This window comes from Polypterus senegalus, chromosome 2 (genome assembly GCF_016835505.1).
Source record: "Polypterus senegalus isolate Bchr_013 chromosome 2, ASM1683550v1, whole genome shotgun sequence".
Taxonomy (NCBI): Eukaryota; Metazoa; Chordata; class Cladistia; order Polypteriformes; family Polypteridae; genus Polypterus; species Polypterus senegalus.
The window spans coordinates 62,160,677-62,183,586 of NC_053155.1; the positions used below are offsets into that span (position 1 = coordinate 62,160,677).

A 22,910-nucleotide genomic window follows, 5' to 3' on the forward strand; every position below is an offset into this window, starting at 1 on the left:
GCACAGAGGCTGTTTGCCTAGAGGATACGGACGCTCCTCTACAAAATGCCGCTTTATCGCGGTACTTCGGAATACTTAAAAGCACGTATTGATTTTTTGATTGCTTGCTTTTATCTCACTCTCTCTCTCTCTGACATTCTCTGCTCCTGACGGCGCTCCTTTGAAGAGAAGATATGTTTGCATTCTTTTAATTGTGAGAAAGAACTGTCATATCTCTCTTGTCATGGAGCACAGTTTAAACTTTTGACTAAAGGGTGTTATTTCATGTCTAGAGGGCTAATAATAATAATGTTAACAGTGTGGGAGAGTTTATAAGGGCTTAAAATATATAAAAATAATCATATAAACATATGGTTTCTACTTCACGGATTTTCATCTATCGCGGGGGGGATTCTGGAACGCAACCCCCGCGATCGAGGAGGGATTACTGTGTATATGTATGTATGTATGTCTCCTTTGGGGTGCGAGCAGCTGTTGCTGGGGGTGCCAGAATCCATTGAGGAAGAAAAATTAAAAACATTATTTGTACAAAATCTTAATTTATCTATCCATTCCTAAATAATTAAATGGGCAGGCTATTTCATATCAGTGCAATACGCTACTTGTTAAAACAGATGACTCCTGCTCTTATGTGCACTTAGTGCTGCGTGGGTATTATGAACTATCGTATCTGTTCAAGTTCTATTTAAATTTTAAATACAAGTAATTTTTATTTAGTCGACAGAAATTTTAGTAGGAATGTAAGTTAAATTTAGTCATCATTGCATAAATTTTTCTTTACCATAGAAATGTAAAGACTAAATTCAACTTCCATTCCAACCAAAGATATTTCTGGCAACTAAATAGAACATACTTATATCCAAATTCGAGCTATTGAGCTGTTGCCTGCCTGCCTGCCTTAATACGTCACTCTCACTTCGCTCTTACTATTTTACCGTTCATTTAATCATGGCTAGTCGCGGAAAAATTATAAAATGGAAGGAGGATTACACTGAGTATAGCTTTACCAAAACAATTATTGATGGCGAATAAAGTATCCATTATTCATAAAGCTTCAATTGATGATCTGTTTTTCTGCGTTAACCTCATATTTTTCATACTTCTTCTCAAACCAAGGGGGTGCAAGGGTAAAATGAATCGGGAAGCGCGGATAAACACTCACCTAAAGGATTATTAGGAACACCTGCTCAATTTCTTATTAATGCAATTATCTAATCAACCAATCACATGGTAGTTGCTTCAATGCATTTAGGGGTGTGGTCCTGGTCAAGACAATCTCCTGAATGTCAGAATGGGAAAGTAAGGTGATTTAAGCAATTTTGAGTGTGGCATGGTTGTTGGTGCCAGACGGGCCGGTCTGAGTATTTCATAATCTGCTCAGTTACTGGGATTTTCACGCACAACCATTTCTAGGGTTTACAAAGAATGGTGTGAACAGGGAAAAACATCGAGTATGCGGCAATCCTGTGGGCGAAAATGCCTTGTTGATGCTAGAGGTCAGAGGAGAATGGGCCGACTGATTCAAGCTGATAGAAGAGCAACTTTGACTGAAATAACCACTCGTTACAACCGAGGTATGCAGCAAAGCATTTGTGAAGCCACAACACGCACAACCTTGAGGCGGTTAGGCTACAACAGCAGAAGACCCCACCGGGTACCACTCATCTCCACTACAAATAGGAAAAAGAGGCTACAATTTGCACGAGCTCACCAAAATTGGACAGTTGAAGACTGGAAAAATGTTGCCTGGTCTGATGAGTCTCGATTTCTGTTGAGACATTCAAATGGTAGAGTCAGAATTTGGCGTAAACAGAATGAGAACATGGATCCATGATGCCTTGTTACCACTGTGCAGGCTGGTGGTGGTGGTGTAATGGTGTGGGGGATGTTTTCTTGGCACAATTTAGGCCCCTCAGTGCCAATTGGGCATCATTTAAATGCCACGGGCTACCTGAGCTTGTTTCTGACCATGTCCATTCCTTCATGACCACCATGTACCCATCCTCTGATGGCTACTTACAGCAGAATAATGCACCATGTCACAAAGCTCGAATCATTTCAAATTGGTTTCTTGAACATGACAATGAGTTCACTGTACTAAAATGGCCCCCACAGTCACCAGATCTCAACCCAATAGAGCATCTTTGGGATGTGGTAGAACGGGAGCTTCGTGCCCTGGATGTGCATCCCACAAGTCTCCATCAACTGCAAGATGCTATCCTATCAATATGGGCCAACATTTCTAAAGAATGCTTTCAGCACCTTGTTGAATCAATGGCACGTAGAATTAAGGCAGTTCTGAAGGTGAAAGGGGGTCAAACACCGTATTAGTATGGTGTTCCTAATAATCCTTTAGGTGAGTGTATATATATTGAATATAATGAAATAGTTTTACTGTCAAATAATGCAAACAGCACACGGCACGTGTTTCACCCTAATTCTGTGCTTATCAGGCGTACACACTCACTGCACCCCCTCTCGGGAATCGAACCTCGGACGTCAGCGCTAGAGGCGAAGCCTCTCATGTTGCGCCACACAAGTTTCTTTCTACTGCAGCCACAGCCGCGACACACATAAAAAACATCAATAATAACTCATAAACTTGCAATTTTATTTCGGAAAAATCGCAACATTTTACTCACCAAAAATTTGGATTATTTGTAAACAAAATCCATCGTCCTCTCTTTCCTCAAAGACAGTTCAATTACTCTGTCGTATGGATTATCCGTGCGCTTCAGTTCCATCAAAACCTCACTTTCTATCGCCATAGAAGTTAATGCTGAAAGGTGAACCTGCCCTATGGTATTTCTGGTATAAGTTTGAATTCGCTTTAGGGCTGAAAATGTCCGCTCGACAGATGCAGTGTACACAGGAATGCTCACCGCCAAATATACCAATGTGAACAGCTGCCCCATGCTCTTTTTCAGATTTTTCTGATGAAGGAAGTCAAGGAGATCAGTGGGAGATTTTCCTGCAAAATCATCCATGGCATACATTACAGTCAGTTCTGTTTTTAGCCAAGACAGATCAAAAAGCACTCCGTGGCTCTTGTGTTAAAGTGGAGAAGGCTGCATGCGTGAAACTTTTCTTGTATTCCTGAAACTTCTGGGGTTCGAGGAGCGTGACAAACATCAGTTTTTCGTGGTCTTAAAATCTGGTCTGTGTCTGGCAAATAATATTGTCCAGAATCCTGCCATGGAGTTGGCCGTAGTGCGATCTTTCGCTCGGAGAGTTTGCAGTACGTTCAGTGGCCTCGGAGAGTTCCTCATATCGGCTTCTATCCAATCAATGGGTCTGAATACGGTGACTTTGCCGTACGCCTGCTAGAGGGCCCTACTGACACCAACTCAAAATCTGATTGGTTGAAGGAACAGGTTAATCGACATTTATTCTGTGTTAGAGTGCCTCCACAACAGATTGTGAAAGCCTCTCTGCCTGGCAACAAATGTGGGTGAAATGTGATTGGTTAAATGCTTTAATACGAAACTCCGCCTTCCACGGCTATCGAGCTGCAGTTTATTCTCTCTGCCTGGCAACAAATGACGGCTGAAATGCGATTGGTTAAATATTTTAATACGAAACTCCGCCTCACACGGCTATCGAGCTGCATTCTAGTACAGTATATGGACAAAAATACGTTCCAGTTATGACCATTACGCGTAGAATTTCGAAATGAAACCTGCCCAACTTTTGTAAGTAAGCTGTAAGGAATGAGCCTGCTAAATTTCAGCCCTCTACCTACACGGGAAGTTGGAGAATTAGTGGTGAGTGAGTCAGTCAGTGAGGGCTTTGCCTTTTATTAGTATAGATCTGCACTTTACCAACAATGAAGACTTGGATGAGAATACTCAACCAGCCCTCAAACCGAAGGAAATTTGGGAGATATACAAGGCCATTGTAGCAAAATTTCAGAGCATTTACATTCCGACTGTTATGTCAGCATCAATGAAAGTCTCATGGCTTATAAAGGCAGACTGTCATGGATACAGTAAATCGCGTCAAAAAAGAGCAAGATTTGTCAAAGTTTTATAAGCGTTGTGAATCTAAATAGCATACATTTGCACCAGGTAAGGGACAATATTTGATCAGAAATACAATCAGTACCGCATTGCTACATCATCGATGTGGACTTTGACAGATGCTCTGCTTTACTTTGTAACCAGTAACCAATTTTTTTACTTTGCCATATCTATTTGACAACTTGCTTCAAAGAAACAGTGAAGCATATGGAACAGTGCATCCCAATCATTGTGGCATGCCTGAAGACACTGGCAAAGCTAAAATACAGCAAGTTACGCTGGCAAAAGGGTAAAGTGCTTGCACTGAAATAGAAAGACAAGAAAGATGTCTGTGTTCTTAGCTCTGTACATAATGAAGCGATGATCACTGTACAGGCAAAAGGCAACAAGCAGGTTACAAAGCCTTGTGTTACGGTTGACCATAGACATACAGTACTGTGCAAAAGTTTTAGGCAGGTGTGAAAAAATGCTGTAAAAAAGAATACTTTCAAAAATGGATGTGTTAATCATTTATTTTCATCAATCAACAAAATGCAGTGAATGAACAAAACAGAAATCTAAATCAAATCAATATTTGGTGTGACCACCCTTTGCCTTCAAAACAGCATCAATTCTTCTAGGTACACTATCTTCTAGGTTGTTCCAAACATCTTGGTCAACTAACCACAGATCTTCTGTGGATGTAGGCTTCATCACATCTTTCTGTCTCTTCATGTAATCCCAGAGACACTCGATGATGTTGAGATCAGGGCTCTGTGGGGGCCATACCATCACTTCCAGGACTTCTTGTTCTTTACGCTGAAGATAATGCTTAATGACTTTGGCTGTATGTTTGGGGCCGTTGTCCTGCTGCAGAATAAATTTGGGGCCAATCATACGCCTCCCTGATGGTATTGCATGATGGATAAGTATCTGCCTGTATTTCTCAGCATTGAGAACACCATTAATCCTAACCAAACCTCCAACTCCATTTGCAGAAATGCAGCCCCAAACGTTCAAGGAACCTCCAACCATGCTTCACTGTTGCCTGCAGACAATAATGAGTACCTTCTGCTACAGCCAAATATTTCAAATTTTGACTCATCAGACCAGAGCACCTGCTGCCATTTATCTGCACCCCAGTTCCTATTTTTTCGTGCATACTTGAGTTGCTTGGCCTTGTTTCCACGTCGGAGGTATGGCTTTTTGGCCGCAACTCTTCCATGAAGACCACTTCTCGCCAGACTTCTCCGGAAAGTAGATGGGTGTACCTGGGTCCCAGAGGTTTCTGCCAGTTCTGAGCTGATGGCACTGCTGGACATCTTCCAATTTCAAAGGGTAATAAGCTTGATGTGTCTTTCATCTGCTGCACTAATTTCCTTGGCCGACCACTGCGTCTACGATCCTGAAAGTTGCCCGTTTCTTTGTACTTCTTCAAAAGAGCTTGAACAGCACATCTTGAAAGCCCAGATCTTGTCTCGGAGAGACCTTGCTGATGCAGTATAACTACCTTGTGTCTTGTTGCTGTGCTCAATCTTGCCATGACATGAAACAGCATTTTTTCACACATGCCTAAAACTTTTGCACAGTACTGTGTATAGATAGACGCCACATTCACTGTGTTGCTCAGTTGACATGATATGTCAGCGCATCCGCCATATTGCGAGTGGCAAAAGTGTAATTTAACCTAATACAGGTAGACGTGGAAACTGGGTTTTCAGATGAAAAAGCAACAACATTTAAAACAGTATCGTTTACATGCAACAAATTTTGGCGAACCGCTTAAATGCTATTATTTATATCCATTTATACACTAATAATGGCGAGTGCCCTCTTCTACGCAGTGGTGTGCTGGGGAGGCAGCATAAAGAAGAAGGATGTCTCATGCCTGGACAAACTGGTAAGGAAGGCAGGCTCTATTGTAGGCACAGAGCTGGACAGGTTGACATCCGTGGCAGAGCGACGGGCGCTGAGCAGGTTCCTGTCAATCATGGAGAATCCACTGCATCCACTAAACAGTGTCATCTCCAGGCAGAGGCGTAGCTTCAGCGACAGACTGCTGTCACTGTCCTGCTCCACTGAAAGACTGAGGAGATCGTTCTTCCCCCCCACACTATGCGACTATTCAATTCCACCCATTTGCGGGGTAAACGTTAACATTATTCAATGTTATTGTCTGTTTATACCTGCATTTTTATTCTCTTTAATTTAATATTGTTTTTTGTATCAGTATGCTGCTGCTGGATTATGTGAATTTCCCCTTGGGATTAATAAAGTATCTATCTAATTATTAAATAATAATAATAATAATCCATCTCCGAAACATTTCTAGATTTCGTCCTCTTCTTACGCAACACAGTACTGAAGTATTGGTTAATGCCCTAGTCACCTCACGTATAGATTATTATAATACTATTCTATCTGGCATCCCACAAAAACATATCCATCGCTTGCAACTTCTTCAAAATTCTACTGCTAGGATAATAACCTGTTCTAAATCCACTGAACATAATACACCTATTCTCTCTCAACTTCACTGGCTCCCTGTTCACTACTGAATATAATACAAAATACCGCTATTAACATTTAAAGCTCCCCCCTACCTCACTGATCTCCTACAGACTTACACTCCCTCTAGCTCACTCAGATCCTGTAATTTGAGAGTATTCAGTCTGGCAATATGGTGCAGCCTTAGTTTGTGGAAGACAGACAACTAAAGACATGAGCATAAAATTATGGTTATCAATTTCAAACTGTGTTTCCTCAATGTACTCCTTGAGAAAAAACACATCTGAACCAATTTCAGCCCGAACAAACTGATTGATCAAAGACACACTGACAGCTTGCCCTAATGTCAACTGTTGGATAACACACTCAGCTATTTCGACCACTTTGACTGTACCCTCAGAAGGAATCGTCAAACCTCCTTAGTTTTTTAATGTGAGCAAGTGGTAGCTTTGATCATATGATGCTGGTACAGCATCTATTACCAAACTAGCACAGCACACTTCAGAGGACAGCTTTCTCAAAATCCCGTCTAAGGGCTACCTCCCACTGCTTCTTGAGGTGGATTTCTTTGGGAAACCTTCAAAGTTTGAGAAATTTTAACGGCTAACAACAATATACATAGTTAGTGACTAAATATGTTTAGCCAAAATGTTGTTTGGAGGCACACTTGAGCACATAAATGTATAGCTTTGCTAGCTTAGCCTGGCGTAGCTAAACTTAAGATTATAAAACGGGATTTTCTAATGGCCAAATATAACCAAAACAATTGTTCGGCCTTACCTATGAAATGTAATCCCCTGGGACCTGGTTTGGAGCGTACAGCGGTTTGCACAATACCAAGCAGCACATGCACGAAGCATCTTTATCCATTACTTCACTCCACAGCAGTGCCACTTGCAATATGGCGGCAACATTGAAATACGATGCTGCTGGTCATGCAGCGTATAATAATTCTATGTCTATGCAGTTGACTACAATAGCACATTGGGCAGATCAAGGATTGACTTTCTACTGCGTTTTGCAGAGGCAACAAAAGTAATACTACAAAAAGATATTTCCGCATCTGGTGGAACAGTGCATTTGGAATACATTCGTGTTATACAAACAAAAAGCTGGTGAAACTGTGTCTCATGCAAACTTTACATGCCAGCTTGTAGAACAAATCATTGCCGAACATCAATCGCCCATACTATGGTTAACACTAGAATTACCAGAGCCTACGAAAAAACTCGTAATTCCGTCCCACCTTAAATTGCTTCTTAAATCCCTTCACACCTCTCCGCCAGCGTCCTTTGTCTTCTAAATGTGCTGATAAAGAGAAGCTAGGAGCAGCCGGCTATTCCATCCCCCCACCAATTTAGAACGTGCACGAACTTCTCTCAGCTCATGCCTTGATTGAGTATCTGGGAGTGAAGTGGAGTTTTAGAGTGGAAATAATAGACCGTTATTTGGAATACACGCATTTCATGTCTGTTCCGTTTCTACAGTAATCAACACAATGTGTCAACACATTGTTAAAACAGAAAAGTTTTTTTATATTCTAGTAGTAGATGACAAAATGTAGGCATAAACTATATAATGTATGAAGCCTGAAGTCCAAATAGCAAAGAAACATTTTCATAAAAGGTTCAAATATAACACAACAATTGCGCTTTTATTAAAAAATATAGCTGCAAAAACAAAAAGCCGCCTTAACATGCGACATTGACAGCAGGTTATTATAACTTTCTCCATGGTGTAATAGAATCAGTTCTCGCCTTGGAATCAAAAGATTGCGAGTTCGATTCTGCACTACTCCGTTTTGAGAAGTAAACTGCTCTTAGTCTTACTATTTTAGAATAAAAGCATACGTTTGATTAACCTTTTTTTTTTTTAATTCACTTTTCATTCTCAGTCGCGTTCAGAATCAATCCATACAACCCCATCTGACACGGCTGTTTTCACTAAAGACACGCTATAGCTCTGCAGTGTACCACGATGCATACTAACGCCCCCACAGCCCCCCCGCTTCTTTTGTACTCCAGGACATGCAGAGGAAAGAATGGTAAAGAGCAGCAACTTCGGCGCTATATGCAATAATCAGACACTCCCCATCTGCCCGTGCCGTTCAAACACAGGAACATATGTTGGTGTTAAAGTATAACAAAAGTGCACTTTTATTCAAGTGCACTTTTTTCCATCGCCTTTTCCTGTAAGAAGCAATGTACACACTTCTCTCTATGCTGTGGTTTCTATTACACACCTGAAAGAAAGAGACAATATATGTGAAAATATCATCGCACTAATCCAATATTATTTGAAAACGAACAGCGTCAGATCGGGTGTGAATTTATGCAGGAACTGGAAATTCTCTGATGTGGGACCTTCCCCCAGGGAAGAAAGTACAGTGTCAGGTGCTCATTCAGTGTAATAGGAACCATAGCACAGAGAGGTGTGTACACTGCAACAAGTACACGTCGTGAAATGTAAGAAGGACGGTGCTTGGGTGTGTGGGAACTGTTAATATTTGAATGTGATGATTTTATATAGCACGAAATGAAAATCAGCACTTCTTAGCATTGCACCATGCAAGCTGTCGTATCAATCGCCTACTGTAACTTGCTTTCTTTTTTCTTCGGTTATACAGGTAGTCTTGAATAAAAGTGCACTTGTTTTGTTTGCAAAATGAAGTGTCTGCGTGCACTTTTAGTGGCATTACACGTGTATTTTTTGAGCATGCCCGTTTGAGCAGTATAAAAAGTATTGAAAAGTATAACAAAACAACGGGCAGATGGGGAGTGTCTGATTATTGCATATAGCGCCGAAGTTACTGCTCTTTACCATTCTCTCCTCTGCATGTCCTGGAGTACAAAAGAAACAGCATACAGCAACATGCGGGGACTGGCAGGAACACTCAATAAAACTGAATAAAAAGAAAATGAAGTGACGGTGAGATACGAAGAAGGCAGCTTCGCCAGCGTTTGTGTGTCAGAACCCGGTTAGTTGGGGGTCGGGTGCGTTAGTATGCATCGTGGTACAACGCAGAGCTATAGCGCGTCTGTATTCCGTTTCTTTTGTAATCCAGGGCATGCAGAGGAGAGAATGGTAAAGAGCAGTAACTTCAGCGCTATATGCAATCATCAGACACTCCCCATCTGCCCGTTGTCTTGTTATACTTTTACACCAACTTATGTTCCGGTGTTTGAGCATGCTCAAAAAATACACGTGTAATGCCACGAAAAGTGCACTCAGACACTTCATTTCGCAAACAAAACAAGTGCACTTTTATTCAAGACTACCTGTATAACCGAAGAAAAAAGAAAGCAAGTTACAGTAGGCGATTGATACGACAGCTTGCATGGGGCAATGCTAAGAAGTGCTGATTTTCATTCTGTGCTATATAAAATCATCACATTCAAAAATTAACAGTTCCCACACACCCAAGGACCGTCCTTCCTACATTTACGACACGTGTACTTGTTGCAGTACACAGAACTCTCTGTGCTATGGTTCCTATTACACTGAATAAGCACCTGACACTGTACTTGCTTCCCTGAGGGAACGTCCCGCATCAGAGAATTTCCAGTTCCTGCATAAATTCACACCCGATCTGATGCTGTTCGTTTTCAAATAATATTGCATTAGTGCGATGATATTTTCACATATATTGTCTCTTTCTTTCAGGTGTGTAATAGAAACCACAACATAGAGAGAAGTGTGTACATTGCTTCTTACAGGAAAAGGCGATGGAAAAAGTGCACTTGAATAAAAGTGCACTTTTGTTATACTTTTACCCCAATATATGTTCCTGTGTTTGAACGACACGGGCAGGTGGGGAGTGTCTGATGATTGCATATAGCGCCGAAGTTACTGCTCTTTACCATTCTCTCCTCTGCATGTCCTGGAGTACAAAAGAAACAGCATACAGCAACATGCGGGGACTGGCAGGAACACTCAATAAAACTGAATAAAAAGAAAAGCAAGTGACGGTGAGATACGAAGAAGGCAACTTTGCCAGCGTTTTTGTGTCAGAACCCGGTTGGAGGGGGGGGGTGGAGGCATGTTAGTATGCATCGTGGTACACTGCAGAGCTATAGCGCGTCTTTATGTGAAAACAGCCGTGTCAGATGGGGTTGTATGGATTGATTCAGAACGCGACTGAGAGAATGAAAAGTGAATTAAAAAAAAAAGCAAACCTTTACAAGGATCATAAATTGCACCGGCTGTTACAGATTGAAATCAAATGTATGCTTTTATTCTAAAATAGTAAGACTATGAGCAGTTTACTTCTCAAAACGGAGTGGTACACGATCGAACTCACGACCTTTTGATTCCAAGGCGAGAACTGATTCCATTTCACCACGGAGGCAGCCATAATAAACTGCTGTCAATGTCGCATGTTAAGGCGGCTTTTTGTTTCTGCAGTTATATTTTTGAATAAAAGCTCAATTGTTGTGTTATATTTAAATCTTTTATGAAAATGTTTCTTTGCTATTTGGACTTCAGGCTTCATACATTATATAGTTTGTGCCTACATTTTGTCATCTACTATTAGAATATAAAAAACGTTTCTGTTTTAACAATGTGTTGACACAGATTACTGTAAAACGGAACAGACATGAAATGCGTGTGTTCCAAATAACGATCTATTATTTCCACTCTAAAACTCCACTTCATTCCCAGATACCCAATCAAGGCATGAGCTAAGAGAAGTTCGTGCACGTTCTAAATTGGGATGGAATAGCCGGCTGCTCCTAGCTTCTCTTTATCAGCACATTTAGAAGACAAAGGACGCTGGCGGAGAGGTGTGAAGGGATTTAAGAAGCAATTTAAGGTGGGACGGAATTACGAGTTTTTCGTAGGCTCTGTTAATTCTAGTGTTAAAGAGACGCAGTCGACCCAGCACATCGCTGATCAATCCAAAGCATCTTATTGGTAGACCTTTTACAGAAAAAAAAACAGAATCCAACTCGTACTTGTACAGTGTGCTGTTCAAAAACTGATAAATCTGTAAAGAAAATCCGAAAAGAACACGCTATTATTGTCTCGACTGTGACGCTGGATTGTCTGTTTCACCGTGCTTTAAGATTTACCACACAAACGACTCATTCTGAGATTATATACTGTTTTGGCATCATTAGTATTACAATTACTGTTGTTTTTGTTATTATTGTTCACTTCATGTTGTTATTTTTAATCATTACTATTATTTGTATAATTATTATACTTTTGTGATTTAATAAAAAAAACCCACCACAACACATTTTACGTTTTGTTTAATAAAATGCAATGCTTAAGAGGTTAAATATAAAACACCAACATCAGAAACAACTTACACAAAAAATTAAGGCAGGGCAAAATGAGGCAAGTATGTACAAATCAAGATATTCAAATGAATTTTTGAAATGTTGGATTAAAAAAAAAGAAAATTTCTCTAGTTGGTGTTGAAGGAAAGTTGATCAGCGTTCCCAAGTTTAATACACTGATAATAAATACATGCAGACATGTGACATTACAATATTATTAAATCCGTCCCCAAGTTGTCTCCTTTGAAAAAAATCAAAATCGATAGAAGGATGACTTACACAAACCTCCTAACATCTTCAAAATATTATTTGACAACAAACCTTCAATTATCTTAACTCAATGTACATTATTTTCCTCATTATACAAATTTTCTACAAAAAACATTTATTAGTATTTATGGTAGATTTAAACAAAACAGACTATTTGTCCTGTTTTGCTGGTCTTCCTAGCTAACATAAACAGAATGTTTTATGGGGACCTTTTTTGCATTTGCTCATTATAGCTGCACAACCCCAGCACATTAGCTATATTTGCTTACACACAAATCAATTGAACACATGTAACAATGTTTTCACATCTCACCTTTCCTCCTATTTCACCCATACTGTACAGTGTTATAATATGGGTTATGCAAATTATCTTAGATTTAATAGCTTGGGTTGGTGGCAGAATTGGCACTCCATCCACCATAAAAAAAACCTCACATTAGTTCTGTTCCATCTGAACTAGTGCTGAGGTGTCACTGGCTGCACTCAGGACCTAATCTGGGATTCCAAATTGGTTTGTCATGTGGTGGGTGCTTCAATGTGCTGTATCAGTACTCCTAACCTCCCACCCTCTCGCCTCTCCCCTACAAAAAAAGTACTCAAGGGAAGTTGTCTATCACTGCTGAAATGCTCAATGCTTAATGTCAAAACAAACTAAAAGTGGAATTTTCCCTTTGTAAGTCGTGTTTCATTCACCATGTATGTGCGGAAGTGAAATATCTGCATAAACCTTTGCTTAACTTCCAAAAAGAAGTAAAGATCAAACAATCATCAAAATATTTTAAAAAAAAAAAAAGAAAAAAAGTCACTAATGTTTGCATAACTTCAGTTCTAAAAAAAAAAGATTTTAATAAGATCAGAATACAATTTTTATGAAAAACTTACAACATTAACTTAATATGCAATATAGGTACATAAACATCTATAAAGAGATTACACATACATATAAACAAGCAAACGTAATTCTCAATCTGTTCCACTCAGAGACATTTATGCTACTTCACACAATGCCAAGTGAAAAATCTATTTAATTCTAAGAATTCCGTCTTGACTTTGCCTTTTTGTATGATCTACGATCAGTATTTCTGTACAGCATTAACAAGTAATTTACAAATATTTGGTATCTGGTAAACTGTATTAATCCTAGAGAGGAAACTGTCTTTTTGCATGACCTTTGGAGGTCAGAGTGCATGGTCAGATATTGTACAGAACCCCTAGGCATTGTAGGATCCATTCTGGCAGTAATAACAGTACTTTTCTAGATCCTCTTCATATTAAATCAACACTAGAAAATTATGAGGCTGATTTACAACATTCACAGTATTTTGAAAGCTTTAGTCATACACTAATACATTTAATTCATATATAACAGAGAAGAATTATGTGCCAACATATACATATTAAGTTAATTACAGGCAAATAAACATAGAATTCAAGGTTAACTTATAAACAGTCAAACATAAAATCTCATTGCTTTTAAGAATTCTGCTTTCAAGAACAGTTTTTTTTAGGTGTACTGAACTTGGATTTTTTATCTTTCATGTCTCCCATTTAGACTGAGCAAGTTATATTTCAAAATCTTTACCTGGTAACTTCTTCTCAGGTTGCTGTGGCTCCTCCTCAACAGGTTCTTCAGGTACCCTTTGGTCAATTAAATGTAAGCTGGCAGTGGAAATCCCACTACTGGAACGAACTCTTCTGGGGAAAAAAAAGATTAAATTAATTTTTTAAATAAGTGCTGCTGGAGAAAAATTCTTTTTTAATTAGCAACCAGTTATACTTGTGGACCCCGGGGCATGTACAGCCACCCTAATCTGACACAGACAGGCAGACACAAGTTCTAGTCCAGCACACACATTTTGTTTACAGCTTAGAAGCGTTTTTTTCTGTGCTCCACAGCACAGTGCATAAAGAACAGCACACTTCTTCCCTCTTCGTCCTTCTCCTCCACTCCTCCAGGCAAGCTTCGTCCACCACCTCCAGACTCGGGCTCTTGGAGTAGTGACTGCTGACTCCTTTTATAAGGCACCTGGAAGTGTTCCAGGTGCTTCATGACTGGCGTCTGGCAGCACTTCAGGATGTGGAGGAAGTGCTGCAATCCAGGGCTCTAACAATGTCCAAGTACCCTTTGGCCCTACACTAAGGCAGGTTGGCGGCCCTCTTGTGTTCTGGAGAAGATAATGCCCTGAACATAGCGTCTCCCCCGGTCCTTCCATTACATGGGCGTCCTGACCAGACAAGAGTTCTATCTGTCCGTCACAATACACAAACACACATACAAAACAAACATTTTATATACTATATACTGCATGAATTAATTTTAGGTCCATTACTATTCTCAAATAACATATCCCTGTAAGGCCACATTATATATACAATATTATATCTCTCTCTCTATATATATATATATATATATATATATATATATATATATATATATATATATATATATATACACACACACACACAGTGGAACCTATAGATACGCATTAGTATATATATATATATATTGTGGTCCCTGGCTGGGGCTGGAGCCCGGCCGGGCGCCCAGGAGGACGAGAGGGGGCGCTCTGTCCTGGTTGTGTTGGGGGCCTCGGGTACAGGGCTTAGAAGCCCAACCCTGTAGGGACCCGAGGTCACGCCAGGCGCGCCGATGCCAGTTTATCCGTGTGGTTCCGGGCCGGGATGGAACCCGCCGGGACGCCTAGGAAGACCAGAGGAGGGCTTGTGCCTCCTCCAGATCGCAAGGGGCGATCGCCCTGGTTGGATAGGGGCCACGGGTAGAGGGCTTGAAGCCCAATCCTGTAGGGGCCCGTGGCCACCGCCAGGCGGCGCCCTGGAGCCTGAGGAACCCTGGAGCCCAGCACTTCCGCCACACCAGGAAGTGCTGGGGGGAAGACTTATTGTGGCGACCGGAGAGCTGCCGGGAGGACAGCCGGCACTTCCGCCACGCTGGGGCGTGGCCAAGGAGTGGATGCCGGAAACACCTGGTGCTCATCCGGGAGCACTATATAAGGGGCCGCCTCCCTTCAGTCTGGAGCGGAAGTCGGGTGGAAGAGGACGGAGCTAGCGGGAGGACTGGAGGCGGCCAGGAAAAGAGAGAAAGAAAAGAGAGAAAGAGGCATTGTAAGGCCTGAGAAGTGACAGAGGCATTGTAAGGCCTGGAGTTGTTGAATCGGTGCAAGAGGCACTGGGGAGTTGAGCACGGGACTACTTGTAAAATAGTGTAAATAAATAAGTGTGTGGTGAAACCAACGATGTCTATCTGCCTGTGTCCGGGTTCAAGTTCACAATGGCGCCCAACGTGGGGCCAACCGTCTGGTGCAAGACGGGGGCCCCATAACGATAAATATTTTGTGAATGACCCGGCGCAGAAGGGGACTCCACACACGTGTTGCAGGTGTGGCCCGTGCAAAACCCCGCTGGTGCGTTTTGTTCCGGAAACCGCCGCCCGCTGCATGGATATCCCCGGTGCGGAGGAGGAATAGACATCGCCGAGCGCAGCTGGCTCGAAAGTCGCGCTGTCGACACGGACAGCCAGGCCGGGCGCGGGCGACGCTAGGCCACACCGAGGCGGGGGCCTCGGCAAGACGGGATCCGGGAGGTGAGTACCCTGCCCTGCAATAATCGGCCCTTCGGGGTCGGTCATACCTTGTCTTCCACAGGGAGGGACAGACCGGATCCGCGTCTGTGGCAGGAGCACGCCGGGCCACGGGCTGTCGGCAGTGCGGCGACGGAGGCAGCAAACGAGGCTGCGGAATCGGAGCCGCTGCGGCTCGAGGAATCGCCGCGGCTACAATACGGTGAGGAGGCATGTCTCCGTACCCAGCGCAGGGGAGACAAGATGGCCGCGGGCCGGTGGTCCCGCCCACTGACAGACAGCACGGGATTGGCCGGTGTGTCTTGCGTGCCCGCCGATGATTGGATAGAGGCGGGTCCAAGGAATGCCAGTCCCGTGTGGAAAAGAGACCCGATTGGGCCAGGAGGAGTGGCCCACAGGAGGCAGGCGTCGAGTGCAGCTGATCGACAGGTAAGCTCACCGGCGTCTGTCTCTTTGTTCCCACCAGCGCTCGGCGCGTGTCGGGGAATCCCCTCGGCCCGCCGAGTCGCCTATGATGCAGATGCTGAGTGCTATCGCCGCTCAGTTGGAGGAGCTGATGGGGACGCTCGGGGTGAGTGTCCCGGCAGTGCTTCTGGCCCTCTGTTTCCTTTTTCCACAGGCCCGAAGCCCCAACGAAGCGCTGGGGACGACGCTGCCAGGGACCTGCCCTCCTGAAACGGGCCCGCTGGGAGAGCTCCACGCCGGGGAGGCCAATGGTGTCCCAGCTGGGGGACAACGGGGCAACGGGCGCTGACCAGAGGGGCACGCTTAAGGCCGGTGGGGTGTGCCGAAGAAAGATGTCCCAGGGTGCCGTGATGGACCCTGGGGACATAGTAGGACCCTCTCCGGGGACGTGCTGCCCTTTCGGGTTGTGTCGTTCGGATCCACGTGTCCTCGCTGGGATGCCCAGGAGGACGAGAGGAGGGCTTGTGCCTCCTCCAGACCGCGAGGGGGCGTCCGTCCTGGTTGTGTTGGGGGCCTCGGGTACAGGGCTTAGAAGCCCAACCCTGTAGGGACCCGAGGTCACCGGCAGGCGGCGCCCGATGCCAGTTTATCCCGTGTGGTTCCGTGCCGGGGATGGAACCCGGCCGGAACACTCAGGAAGACCAGAGGAGGGCTTGTGCCTCCTCCAGATCGCAAGGGGGCGATCGCCCTGGTTGGATAGGGGGCCACGGGTAGAGGGCTTGGATATATATATTAGTGGAACCTCGAGATACGATCACCTCTGTATACGAGAAATTCGGATCTAAATACGAGCATTGGCTCGTGTAATCGAGCCACGCAGCCAGGCTGTGGTTATGCGCGACGCGTTTCCCAATCCGCCTCGACTTTGGGATTCACCCAAGCTGATGCTGCCAGCCCATCAGCTCACTCAGTGTTCCTTGTTCTCCCATAGCGTCAGGATCTACGCGTTTGTGCGCTTGTGATTTCATTGTTTCACTGTAGGAGTTCGCCGTATAAGCGTACCCAAAAATATTGCGGACATGCAGACGGAGAATAGGAGACGATTGCCCTCAAGAGGAGTACTAGGGTGTTATACCGTGTTAGCCATTATGAATGTTGAGAAAAGCCAAGCAAAATGACACCTTTTATTGGCTAACTAAAAAGATTACAATATGCAAGCTTTGATTACATCTTGCCTGAAGAAGGGGCCTGAGTTGCCTCGAAAGCTTGCATATTGCAATCTTTTTAGTTAGCCAATAAAAGGTGTCATTTTGCTTGGCTATTCTCTACCCTCAAGAGGAGACAGAGAGGCGCGCGAGCGAGCGAGCAAGAGAGATAAGGAGAGAGAGAGAGAGAGAGAGAGAGAGAGGCGCGAGCGAGCGAAGAGAGATAAGGAGAGAGAGAGAGAGAGAGAGAGAGAGAGAGAGAGGCGCGTGAGCGAGCGAGCAAGAGAGATAAGGAGAGGGAGACGCGCACGTGAGAGAAGAATCATCAGCTCAGTTATGATCACATGACACTCAGCAGACAAAGTGTATCCACACTTATTTATCAGTGTTATTTGTTAGGAAAATTGATTTTTATGTTGATATTTTTGGGGGTGCGGAACGGATTAACTAGATTTCCATTATTTTCAATGGGGAAGTTTTGTTCTAGATAGAAGAAATTCGCTATACAAGCTCAGTGCTGGAACGAATTAAACTCGTATCTAGAGGTTCCACTGTGTATGTGTGTATATCTATACTAATAAAAGGCAAAGCCCTCACTGACTCACTCAATCACTCACTGACTGACTCACTGACTCATCACTAATTCTCCAACTTTCCGTGTAGGTAGAAGGCTGAAATTTGGCAGGTTCATTCCTTACAAAAGTTGGGCAGGTTTCATTTCGAAATTCTACGCATAATGGTCATAACTGGAAGCTATTTTTCTCCATTTAATGTAATGGAGTTGAGCTCGAAAGCCGGGGAGGAGTTTCGTGTGACATAATCACGCCTCGCACGTAATCACGCAGTACGTAGAAAACCAGGAAGAGTTCCAAAAAGCACTGAAGAACACACACACATATATATATATATACACATATATATATATATATATATATATATATATATATATATATATATATTTATACACACATATATATATATATATATATATATATATATATATATATATATATATATATATATATACATAATCCCTGTTGTGGGGCATCCAGTAAATTTAGTCTTGAAACAAACCATAAATTAATTGATAACCAAAAATAAGGTGTATAATTAGACCAAGGGATAAAACCAGACACTCCACCAGGGGCATCTGTAATAGAAATTTAATTCAAATTAAAACAAAAATATATCAGCAGTTCAGAAAGAACCATGCAGTTTTAAATGCTGTTTATTGAACATTCGCTCTCTTGGCACTAAAGCTGTTTTGGTAAATGATATAATATTAAGTACAAAATCTGATCTGTGTCTTCTTACTGAAACCTGGCTTAGTAAATGTGACACTGTTCCCTAGCTGAGGCGTCACCAGATGGATACTGTTCCTTCATAAGTCTAGAGATTCTGGTCGAGGAGGAGGCCTTGGAATAATTCATTGTAAAAAATTGCAAATCACTCCTAAAAATTTAGGCAACTTTACATCCTTTGAGGCATTCATTTTAAATATTAAAACAGATTCCAACACAATTATAGTGCTAGTCTACAGACCACCAGGGCCATATTCATTGTTCATGACTGAATTTAGCAACCTTCTGTCTGATTTGGCTATAAATTATGATCACGTAGTTCTGATGGGGATTTTAATGTACACATTGATGTGGAAACTGACACTTTTAGCAAATGTTTTACTTATTTGTTAAATTCAGTAGGATTTTGTCAGATTGTCAAAGGTCCAACTCATAATCATAACCATACATTAGATTTAATTATAACTTACAAAGTTGAAATTCAAAATTTAAATATTACTCCATTAAATGTAGTTATTTCCGATCACTTCTTAATTACGTTTGATTTAGTTCTGCCCATGCCAGCACTCGCAGATTAAAACAAAGACAGTGACATCTAGATTGTAATTCTGCTTCAAAATTTATAGATACCTTGAGTAAGTCGAGTGTAATTGTGGAAAACCATTTAGATCAGTTAACATCAAATGTAAACGTGGAAAACAATTTAGATCAGCTAATATCACATTATAATGTGACCTTGAGAGATGCTCTGGACACAGTGGCTCCCTAAAACAAAAGTGATCAAAGCACATAGAAACTCTCCCTGGTTTAATGAAAATACTCGAGCTCTTAAATTAGAGTGTCAAAACTGGAGCAGATGGAGAACAACAAAGCTACATGTCTTTCAAATTGCATGGACAGAGAGTGTAATAAATATAAAAAGCCCTCTTTAAAGCTCGCTCAGAATACTATTCTACATTAATAGATAGCAATAATAAAAATCCTAGGGTACTTTTAGAGCAGTGGCTAAATTAACAAATGGGAATTCAGATCAACAGTGCAAAATACCAACAGATATTAGCAGTACAGACTTTATGAACTTCTTCAATGAGAAAATTAAAAATATAAGATCCCAGATCTCAGCATCACAGTACAAACCAAATACTAGCTTAGCAGACCCTGCACATTGCATTCAGCACTTTAATAATTTTAATCCTGTAACTCACCAGGAAGTCTTAACTTTAATTACTAAAATGAAGCCCACTACTTGTTCCCTAGATCCAGTGCCAACAAAACTAGTAAAAGTGCAATGGATGTTCTTGCAGCACCTATTCTAACCATTATCAATAGTTCATTACTGCATGGCACGTACCTGATGCACTAAAAGTGTCAGTCATTAAACCTTTACTTAAAAAGTCAGACCTAGACCCACACATACTAAATAACTATAGGCCTATTTCAAATTTACCATTTCTCTCTAAAATACTAGAGAAAGTAGTCGCCAGTCAGCTTCAGTCACACCTTACGTTACAATTTATTTGAGAAATTCCAGTCTGGCTTTCGACTGGTCATAGTACAGAAACGGCACTAACACGGGTTGTAAATGACATTCTGATATCCTCTGATGAAGGAAATTCCACTGTAATTATGTTGTTGGACTTAAGTGCAGCATTTGACACCATTGACCATTCTATTTTACTGCACAGGCTAGAAAACGATGTTGGGCTTACAGGCCCGTGCTCGCTTGGTTCAGTTCTTATTTATCAAATCGATTCCAGTATGTACAGAAATGTGCTGACAGTACTCCATCATTATACACAGAAGTTCAATATGGTGTCCGCAGGGCTCAGTACTGGGACCTTTACTGTTTTCACTTTACATGCTTCCACTGGGATCTCTCATTAGGAAACATAATGTTAATTTTCACTCGTATGCAGATGACACCCAGTTATACCTTTCATTTAAATCAAATGAAGTTTCTCCGATGTTGTCTTTAATTAGTTGTGTTAGTGAATTAAAGGAATGGATGAATGAGAACTACTTGTCTTTAAATACAGATAAAACAGAGATGTTAATTGTTGGAGGGAATGACGCTGATCACAGCAATATTTTGTCGTCATTTAACTCAGTTGGAATCCCAATTAATTTTACTGAATCAGCCCGCAATCTAGGAGTTATCTTTGACTCTAGCATGTCATTTAAAGCATATTACAAAGTCGTCCAAAACATGTTTTTCCATCTTAAAAATGTTAGGAAATTAAGGCGCTTTCTAAATAAACAGGATTGTGAGAAATTAATTCATGCATTTATCTCTAGTAGGATTGACTACTGCAATGCGGTGTTCACTGGCTGTTCAAACTGTTCTCTATACAGCCTCCAGTTAATCCAAAATGCGCTGCAAGAATTATTACAAGAACAAGAAAATATGAACACATAACCCCAGTTCTTAAATCTTTACACTGGCTCCCAGTTAAGTTTAGGGCAGATTTCAAAATCCTCCTTTTAACATATAAAGCATTAAATGGCCAAGGTCCGGCTTACTTGTCTGAACTTATCATGACTTACAAACCTGAGCGCACATTAAGATCTCAAGATGCCGGTCTGCTTAGGATTCCAAGGATTAATAAAATAACAGTGGGAGGTCGAGCTTTTAGTTACAGGGCCCCTAAACTGTGGAATGGTCTTCCTGCTTCCATAAGAGATGCCCCTTCAGTCTCAGCCTTTAAATCCCGGCTGAAGACTCACTACTTCAGTTTAGCATATCCTGACTAGAGCTGCTGATTAACTGTACATACTGCATCTCTGTTGTTAGTCATTAGCACTATAACATAAGTAACATGATAATTATATTTGAATACTAACCCTCACCTATTCTGTTTCTTTTCTCGGTACCCAAATGTGGCCATTGGTGCCACGCCCACCTGCCAAGTTGTTTGCCTGCCTATGGTAAAGTCATCCCTGATGGAGGATCACAGGAATCATGGGAAAGATGGGTCCTTTCATCGGAGCAACGTTTCAGCCGTGGCATGGCCAAATGGGGAGGCAGCTAGATGGATGAGGTCTCCAGGACTCTAAAAATATCCAAACCTAATTATGTCATATCATCTACTGTTAAACCGTACTTCTAAAATTTTATTATTATGCTGTCTTAAGGAATTGTTCTGTTCTGTGTATTGTATTGTATTGACCCCCTACTTTTGACACCCACTGCACGCCCAACCTACCTGGAAAGGGGTCTCTTTGAACTGCCTTTCCCGAGGTTTCTTCCATTTTTCCCTACAAGGTTTTATTGGGAGTTTTTCCTTGTCTTCTCAGAGAGTCAAGGCTGGGGGCTGTCAAAGGCAGGGCCTGTTAAAGCCCATTGGCACTTCCTGTGTGATTTTGGGCTATACAAAAATAAATTGTATTGTATTGTATTGTATATATATACACACATATATATATATATATACATATATATATACACATATATATATATATATACATACATATACATACATATATATACATACATACATATACATACACATACATATATATACATACATATACATACACATACATATATATACATACATACATACACACACATATATACATATATCTATACTAATAAAAGGCAAAGCCCTCAATTACTCACTGACTGACTCATCACTAATTCTCCAACTTCCCGTGTGGGTGGAAGGCTGAAATTTGGCAGGTTCATTCCTTACAGCTTCCTTACAAAAGTTGGGCAGGTTTTATATCGAAATTCTACGCGTAATGGTCATAACTGGAAGCAGTTTTTCTCCATTTACTGTAATGGAGATGAGCTTCAACGCCGTGTGGGCGGAGTTTCGTGTGACATCATCACGCCTCTCACGTAATCATGCAGTACATAGAAAACCAGGAAGACCTCAAAAAAGCGCTCAAGAAAACATGCACTATATAATTGAGAAGGCAGCGAAACAATAAGAAGCGAGCGAAAGTGACATATACAACCATATTCATGAGTTCTGCTACTTCGGAAACAAAGCACGATGTAAACCTACACTTTAAATTAAGTTCATAGACAGGCTGACGCTGGCGCTTGTAATTTAGTGCCTACCCATATAAGGCCGTCCGTCAGCGGCAATCCAATAGCAAACTGCCACGGGTAAATATTCACGGGTGAAGGACTGTGCTTATGGAGAGGAAGATGAGATGGTCAGGGTGGTGTTTGACACAAACTCAGCTTAAACTGCGAGAGAAAGTTTTAAGTGCCAGGACTAAGGTAACATTAAATAAAGCTATGGACATAGCACGAGATAGCACCAGCACAGCTGGGAACCTTCGATGCATGTACACCGAGCACTGAGTTTGCACGGCGCTTTGGTGACTTT

At 41.8% G+C, this 22,910-nt stretch overlaps 1 protein-coding gene across 6 annotated transcripts in view; it reads right to left on the reverse strand.

Moving 5' to 3' along the window:
* Window positions 1-22,910, reverse strand: part of itsn1 (intersectin 1 (SH3 domain protein)) — a 331,858-nt gene that overhangs the window by 159,543 nt on the left and 149,405 nt on the right. For 5 of the 6 annotated variants that reach the window (XM_039743834.1, XM_039743835.1, XM_039743833.1 and 2 more), the window contains one exon: window positions 13,644-13,756. In XM_039743834.1, the coding sequence (XP_039599768.1) occupies window positions 13,644-13,756 (113 nt within the window). The remainder of the gene's footprint in view (window positions 1-13,643; window positions 13,757-22,910) is intronic. The other variant, XM_039743832.1, reaches the window with a different exon arrangement.